This window comes from Physeter macrocephalus, chromosome 11, assembly GCF_002837175.3.
Source record: "Physeter macrocephalus isolate SW-GA chromosome 11, ASM283717v5, whole genome shotgun sequence".
NCBI classification, from domain to species: Eukaryota; Metazoa; Chordata; class Mammalia; order Artiodactyla; family Physeteridae; genus Physeter; species Physeter macrocephalus.
The window spans coordinates 51,245,113-51,253,298 of NC_041224.1; the positions used below are offsets into that span (position 1 = coordinate 51,245,113).

Here is an 8,186-nt window from a genome sequence, read left to right on the forward strand (position 1 = left end):
TGTCCCCTGCATCGGCAGGCGGACTCTCAACCACTGCGCCACCAGGGAAGCCCCGGGAAGCCCCTAGGCAAGGTCTTCTTATTTCCCCTCTTCCTTCACCCTAAACCCTCCATCATTACACACACCTCAGTCCATATATTTGGTGTGTGTCAATGGTGGGGGTTGGAGGAGGAGGGAAATAGGTGATTTCTGCCTGTTAGTGGGTTTACTAAATTCACACTACTTTGGTATATCCACTTACCTGGAAGTAGGCTCCATCCTTACTGAGGGAAGAGCCATACATCTTATACCATTTTCTGACTCAGCTTAATCTCTTAGAAATCCCTAGAAATGACCCAGGGCAAAATATCCTAAGAGTCATTGGACTTGAAATCCGAAGACAGGCTAGACAAATTAAAATTATGTATAAGAAGATGTATAAAAATATACTCTTTAATTATTTTGAATTTTTCCCCTATAGTTTATAATCAATATTGGAAAGTGTTTTGGTACCCATGATATCCTAAATTCTGTCTAAATAAGGTGTTTCCAGTTTCAACTGAACAATAGGTTTTATCTTTCCAGAGATCTAGGGATAAAGAAACTGCTACTTTGGCTCTCCAAAGGTCAGATTGTGGTAAGGAAAGGAAATAGAGCAGGTATCTACTTCGGGAGGTAACAGAGCTGAACTGCAGTAAAAGGAAAGCTTCCTTCTATAATAAAAATTAGAATGTTCACTCACAGACATCCTAATTTTTAACCACATTCTACAGAAGTCAATAAACCCCCATGTTTAGCCCCAGGGAAGTTTTGTTGAGAGCCCGGCAAAAGTCTAGATGGTGAAAGCACTCAATTATTATTCCAACTGGAATTTTCAAAGGCTGGACGTGTTTTCAAGTCATGTGACAAAACAGAGACTTACTGTAAATAAACTCATTAAGATTTTGAAGGGAAACAATTTACACGTAACTCCATCATCTTACAAGTAGACAGACTAGCAATAGAGAAATGCCAGAGATAAGAAATTCCCAGTTTGGGTTATCTCATATATCTGAAAGGTAAAATGGAATAAAGCTCAAAGACATGTCTGAAAAGGCAATTAAAAATTAACCAAGGTGACACTATGGCAATCATTTCTCTGCATTGGTTTGGTGTTTGAGGGGAAATGACTGGCTTTGAAATTACCTGTCACAGCAAACAAAGAAATTAAAGAAATGCTGGGAGGACTTTCAAAATAGTCACTACGTGGGTGCTTTTACTTTTTGGAGGGTGAAGTGCCCCCAGATTGGGCAATCAGGACCACTGAAAGACTCTTCAATTTTAAATTACATAAACTAAGATACCTTCCCATTTCCAAAAGGTATCTTCTGAGAATGTCCTCCTGTGCTGCCATAATTCCCAGATTTTTGCACCAATGACTTGGCAAGATCTTTCTTCAAACTACTTAAAATACCAGAAATGACTCTTTGCCATCTGACATTTAGGCCCAGCCAATTGGGTATACTGAGGCATATGGATGCAGAATTTTGGCACAAGTGTCAGACATCTAATCTGATTGTTAAAATACTGGCTGGGAAATTGTTTTAGTAACTTTTTAATAAAGAGAAGTCCTTGGTAGGGAAACCTCCAAGGGATCCCATTTGATGAAAATCCAGTGTAAACATATAAGGATTCCACAGCTACCCAGAATATTAAACTCTTATACTTAATTAAAATTGTAAACAATGGCCTGTTTCAGAAAACTTTATTGATCATACATTTCTGATCTTTCTTAAAATGGGCATCCATTAATTTGAAACAACAAATGTATTCATCACTTCCCAAAAATGAAATGGATCTAGCCCTTAGCTGATTATCATTATATGCCACTTTCTTTCACACACCTGCTTGCCTAGTCCCGACAATAACCATCATGTAAGGTAGGTACTACTATTACCTTAATTTTGACAGATGTAGAAATTGATACTCAGTGAAGAAACTCCCCGAGAGGAGACACTGTCCATACCTTGCTTACTATTGCATCTCCAAAATCTGGCACCATACCTGGCATTGTGTGGTGAATAAATGTTAACTGTGCACATAGCTAATAAGTACAAATCTGACCTAGATTTGAACAAAGGCCTATTTTTATTCAGAGCCTTTCTTTTTTCTAAGTAAGTCAAGGGCTTATAAACTTCTTCTGAAATGTGGGTCATACAGCCCTGTTGTAACTACCTGACTCTGCCATTGTAGTAACAGCTACAGACAATGTGTAAGTGAATTGGTGTGGCTGTGTTCCAATAAAGCTTTATTTACAAAATCAAACAGTCTGTAGTTTGCTGACCCCTACAGGCTGTCACTAAGATAACTAAAAAGATAAAAATAGACATTAGTATTTGTATTTTATTATCCAACTGAGAAAGACTTGAGACAGAACTATGTTGATATTTGAGATGTTTTTGTTTTGGTCATGGTTTGATCATCACGCTAATCATCGTCTAATGCAACAGAGAATTTATGCATGCCTGGCTTCTCTTAAGCCAGGCTGCAAGGAAATCAGACCTCACAGAACACGCTCCTCAGAGAATCTTCTACCCTTACATAGAGAAACTATAATTCCTCATTTTATAGAAATAAAGGACAAAAGCACCTCAGCAAATGATGATTCCATATGATTCCTGCCTGTATAGTAGAAGGCATCAGGCAGGACCCCTGAAAAGTTATCTAATTCAAGTCCTACAATGAAGTTGTTTAGCTTTCCTGGGTTAAATGGAGATGATACAAACATCAAAAAGCTGTCCAATTATGAAAAAGTATAGTTTTGAAAACCTGAGGTCCCCATTAAATGCGAAATTTGATTAAAAACTCATGATCAAGCAGACAATCTTGATTAGAGCTTTGGAAGTAACCAAACCTGTACCATCTTTTAAGAAATAATCCCTAGTATAGGCAAGAATCTTGCCTCAGACCTATAAAACCCCCCCACTAACTCACAGAAATAGCAAATATAGTAATTTAAAGTCAGGGAATCAGAAGTCACAAAACGTAGCTCCTTCTTAAAAGAAGTAGACCAGTTCATATTCTCTCCATGTTTGCAACAGAAGCAATATACAAAAATAAAGATTTAAAACTCTTTCTCTCCCCCAAAAAAGTATGTGACTGTTAGGAAAAGCAAAGTGTATGGTGAGGAAACCTCTTATCAATTTTTTATAAGTCATGGCCAAGGTCTTCCTTATCATTTATTCCTACTTCTTCCTACTCTGTCTCCTTCAAAAGGTTTTGCAAGGATCAAATAAGATACATATGAAAGTGCTAGGTAAGCCATTAGGTCCCATACACAATATAAGTGGCATTATAAGTATTATCATTATTGTTATTATTACATTGATCAACTGAACTACTGCCATACTGATAACCAAATTTTGGCATTCCATCTTTCTAAAAAGACCTTAAGCTCCTAGGAGGCCCATGCTTCCTCAGCCCAACCAGCTTAACGAAAAGCACTGTTGTTAGGAAGATGCCACTTAAAAATCCTTTGAACTGAATTGAAATTGATCCCAGAAAACAGTAGGTGTTCAAAAAAAGGTTGTAAAATGAATAAATAAAAGAATAAATAGTAGTTACCCAATGCACATTAGCTCTAATTTTCAGTTAATTGCCTTTTTTTTTCTCTTCTAGTTTAGTGGGTCAGCTCTCCGTAACCCCCTCTTCCCTAGGTCTTAGCTCCTCACAGTATCAAATGCTAGAGGAGAACAAAACCCTTTATGTTAGTGTTAGTTATGGGCATAAACTCTCACTGAAAAGTGATCAACAGAGAGACAGCACAATGCATGTGTGTATAATGTGTGTGCGGGGGAGGGACTAGTAGAGTCAGAAAAGATGATAGAGACAATAGAGAAGGTAGGGGTGGGATAAAGTCAGAAAGTTTTCAAAGATCTTCTGGGAATCTGGAAGAGATCTCCCCTGCAGTTAGGGGCAGTCAGCACAAGAGCAAGCCTTGATTTTATAATGTGTGTACTCCTATAATATATTCAGATATACAAAAATTTAAAAACCAGACTGATAAAACAGGAACAACTCAGAAAATCTTTAATTCATAAAAGCACAGCTAAAAACAATAACACTCCTATGCTAGCTGTTAAGCAGTCTCCTTAGGATACAAGGAAGAGAGTGCACATTCTCCCGGCCCCAAAGTGGTCCCCTCACTACTTGATGTTGGTGGAGTTATCAGTCTTTCTTGACTAACGCAGTCTGCAGTTTTTTGTTTTGTTTTGTTTAAACATATTCCTTAAAAAAAGAATCACTTTTAAAACTTAGGGTCTAGCTTGCTGTATTAGGAAAATAAAAATAGACATATTCCAAAAAATGGTATTGCTATTGAAGATCAGTTCTAAATGGGTGTTGGAACTTCAGAGAGGAAGGCTTATTTGAAAAACTAAATGTAATTGCCCGAGAGTCAGTACAAAACCACCAGTTCAGCCCTTTCAGCATTCTTGGGGATTGAACTTTAATTTTGGAGCATTTTCACTGGACGGACAATAGCAGTAACTTTTATTTCTTATGATCTCCCCTATTCCCCTTTTATAAAAAATGTAAAATACTTTTAGAAGAAAGAAAATGGTGGGGAAATACAGAAAAATACAACATCACATGTGCAAAGTTTTCTGAATGCATGCTACTTAAAATACTCAAAATATCACCACTTACATAAAAGTAGTGACTTTATACTGGTCCTCAAGTCATATTTTAAAGTCCTGTCATTATATATCCTTCACTAAAGAGTTTTTGTTTAACAAGACAAAAATTATTAAGGATCCATCTATATTTGTCTTGTACCATTTTCTGACACAAATATTGTATTTCTTTCCTACATGTTATTCAACAATCACCCTAGCATAATAATATTTTAGCTATTACCCTTTTAAAAATTCCTAATGAATGTGGTATCACTGTTCTAAAGGACTGTGTACTGTACCTTGTTCATTCTTCTGCTTAAACTCACTAATATAATTTCCTGATCATAAGTGAATTTTTTAAAACTCTCCATTAATCTTACTTTCCTTTTGAGTAAAAAAAAATCATTACCCATTACCCTCGGCTACCAAAAGAGCAGCTTCTGCTCTTCATGTTAAAGATGCTGCTTGCCCATGCCGCTTGTCTCAGAAAATTCAGAAGTCTCACTAAAGAGCTGAGGAGGAAAGCTGCTGGGAATGTTCGCAGATACCTGATTTTACAAGGTTTTGTGAAAAGAGCTTGCCTTTAGATTAGTAATACTCAGTGTTTATGAGGGTTGTTTGCCAAGCCTAAAATAAGGTGCCTCCTCCCCACAAATTAAAGAATCAAGTTACAATCCATTATTTCATTTTTGATTGTTTTTCTTTGTAATAAGTGGGAAAGTGGATACTAGATAAAAGTCCCCCCGAGCTAAAAGACTCCACATTAAAGGCTTCAATTAGCTATAAATCAGTTGTCTTTCCTACTGGGGGGAGAACAAGAGAAAAAAAGAGAGCGAGGGTTGTCAGAGAAAAAGAGAACTGGAAGAGTTTCAAAATTAAATTCCTAGATACCTAAAACTCCTTTCAGGGGCTGTGAGGAAAATCCAATCCAAAGTAAGACTAAAATCAAACCCTCCCAAATCTGAAGTCCTCTCTCCAGCATAGCTCTCGCATCCTAAGACCTTTAAAGACAGCCTGAAGAGGTTAGGGACCCTCATAAAACAAAACTCTTGCTGCATGCTTTCCCTGCTTGTTCCTAAACCCGGAGAATTGGCACCATTGTTATGCAAACAACGCCTAAATGGTTGTAACCATTAACGACCTCTCCTTAAAATGGCTTTCAAAAATTTGTCACACCATCTAAAAAGCTAACAGGTACATTAAATCCACCTAAGTTGGCATTCAAAACACAAGTCACCCTGATTTTTATCCTAAAACTTAGCAGGTAAAATTTCAATATTCTGATGGATTTTTTATAAATTTCACTTTCAACTCTTAAGCCAAAACCAAACTATTTACTTCTGGACAAAATTTAGTTTATCTCGTAATAAGCATGATGGAAAACAACTTTAACCGTATTGTGTGTGTGCAGTATGTGTTTAAGTCGATTGGGCGATGTCCGTAGTAGAAATCAACTAAAAGGAATAGAAAATCAAACAGGACAATTGTAAAAGGAACTCCAAGAAACATTATTTTAAATCGCATCTATTTCTCTCTCTCTCCCACCCCAATGCCATAACATAACCGCCCCCCCACCGTGTGTGTAAATCAATGCATTTTTTCCATGTCGAATTTGTGGGAAGTAAATTCTATTTACATTAAGGTAGCGAACTCATTTCCTTTTTATGTTGTGGTGCAACAAAAAAATTCCCGCTTGGCCAACCCGAGATGTCAGAGTTCGTTACAAAAAGTAATTGTTTTTTTTTTTTCAGTTCAAAAGCGAACCCGTTAATTTGTACGAATTTAAAGACTTCTCAAGTTTTCCAGGAAAACTGCCACTGCCTACAGAATTCGAATGAAACGCTGACATCGGATCTACTGTACTCAGCAGCCAGGTTTCCATGAAATCTGCAAAGGCGGCCAGAGCGCTGCGTGCCGGATGATCCTACGCGAAAGCCGCTCGCGGCGCACCGTGCGGACTGCCGAGGACCCGAGCGGGGCCAGCAGCCCTGCGGCCCCTGAAGGTGGACGGCCGAGAAGAAACGGCCAGGCTGCGTGGCCGACCTGGCGGGGAACCCTTCTTACCCCTTTGAGGAGTGGAAGCGGTGCCGACGCCTTCCCCGCAGCAGTCGGGACGCTGAGAATCCGACCAGAAGGCAGCGGCAAATGCGGTTTGGGAAGGAGCCGTTGACGGCGACCCTCAGCGCCGAGCGGCAGGCTGGGGCGAGTCCCCGACGCGTCCCAAGATCCCGGCAGGACTTCAGAAGCCCCAACGCCGAGGACGGGGTGTTGTCCCTCTGCTGCGCGGGGACGACAGGCTGGCCCGGGAGACCCGGGCCCCAGACCCCGTCACGCCACCCTCTCCCCCTAACAGACCATGGAGAGGAAGGAAGGTTCTAGAAAGTCTCCGTGGACGGCAGGCCCTCTCGGCGGCTTACCTTGGTGTACTTGATCTCGAGGTTGGGCGTGGGCGACGGCAGGAGGTGCAGGGACGCCATGAGGGCGGCGGGGTCGGCCTTCACCTCGCCGGGCATCTCGATCTTACTGGAAGTCATGAAGGCGGGCCGAGGTCTCGCTCGCCCGCGGCGTGGGCTGTGCGGGCTGTGCGCTCGGTCCGCGAGCCGGGGGCGCGCTCGCCTGTATATAGGCAGGTGTCAAGCTGGGGCTCTTCTTATTGGACGTGAGGGCCGAGGCGCGGGGGGCTGGTCCATCCTACCTAGGACGCCCCGGCTCAGCCCCGATTTACATAAAGCCCGCCACCGGCGCAGCGCGGCTCGGACGCTCGGGACCCACGGTCAAGTGCGCCTGCCGTACCCCTGTCCCCCCTGGCCGCGGGGACCGGCCCACGCCCACGCGGCCGCCGCAGTCCTCGACGGCGGGAGAGCAAACCTGCGCCGCGGCCGCGCGGGGCTCAGCTGGCTGGACTGGCCTCGCTCCGGCCGGGCCCGTGTCAGCGGAAGACACACCTTGGCGGATATGGGGCGCGGGTCGTGTACCCGGAAGCGGAGCGGGGGCTGGCGGGGGACCCGAGCGGCCCGGTGCTGACGCGGCCCCGAGAGCAGGGCGCGGTGTCGGCGGGAGAAGGCTGGGGCGCTGAGGGGGCCCGGCAGAGGATGGGGCGAGAGACGCTGCAGCGGACGCGGAGATCCCCTACCGCCCGGCGCCCGCGGAAGCCCGTCTCCCCTTCTCTCCCGGGGACCCGCGGGACGCCCTCCGCTCTCCTTCCCCGGGCATTTGCGCCCGGCCCTCCGCAGCGACCCCAGTCCCCGCGCACACGCAGTTCCCGAAACGCGGCCCGAAGCGCGCCGTGGCCACAGGGTAGGGGACGAGTAGTGATGGGCGCGAGTCTCTCGCCCACAATCAAAATGAGTATCCCCGCGAGCCGGTCGACGCCGCGCGGCCCTCGCCAGGACTCTCCCGCCCAGCTGCTGCCCTCTGCTGGCCGGGACCACCCCGGGCGGTCTGGGCTGCGCTGGGGGGACGGAGCCTTGGTCCTGGTACGCTCCGGGAGTTGCAAGTTGCATTGACCCCTCTGGTCTTTATCAAATCCCTCTTTCCAGCCCGTACTCTCCT

At 43.9% G+C, this 8,186-nt stretch overlaps 1 protein-coding gene across 2 annotated transcripts in view; it reads right to left on the reverse strand.

The window, feature by feature from the left end:
* ALDH1A2 (aldehyde dehydrogenase 1 family member A2) overlaps window positions 1-7,915 on the reverse strand; it is a 95,927-nt gene extending 88,012 nt beyond the window's left edge. The window contains exons 1-2 of one of the 2 annotated variants that reach the window (XM_007111874.4): window positions 7,580-7,595; window positions 7,052-7,250 (exon numbers count right to left, since the gene is read on the reverse strand). In XM_007111874.4, the coding sequence (XP_007111936.1) occupies window positions 7,052-7,168 (117 nt within the window). In that variant the 5' untranslated portion in view covers window positions 7,169-7,250; window positions 7,580-7,595. Of the gene's footprint in view, window positions 1-7,051 lie in introns of both variants that reach the window. The other variant, XM_028495827.2, reaches the window with a different exon arrangement.
* Between the last annotated feature and the right edge of the window lie 271 nt (window positions 7,916-8,186).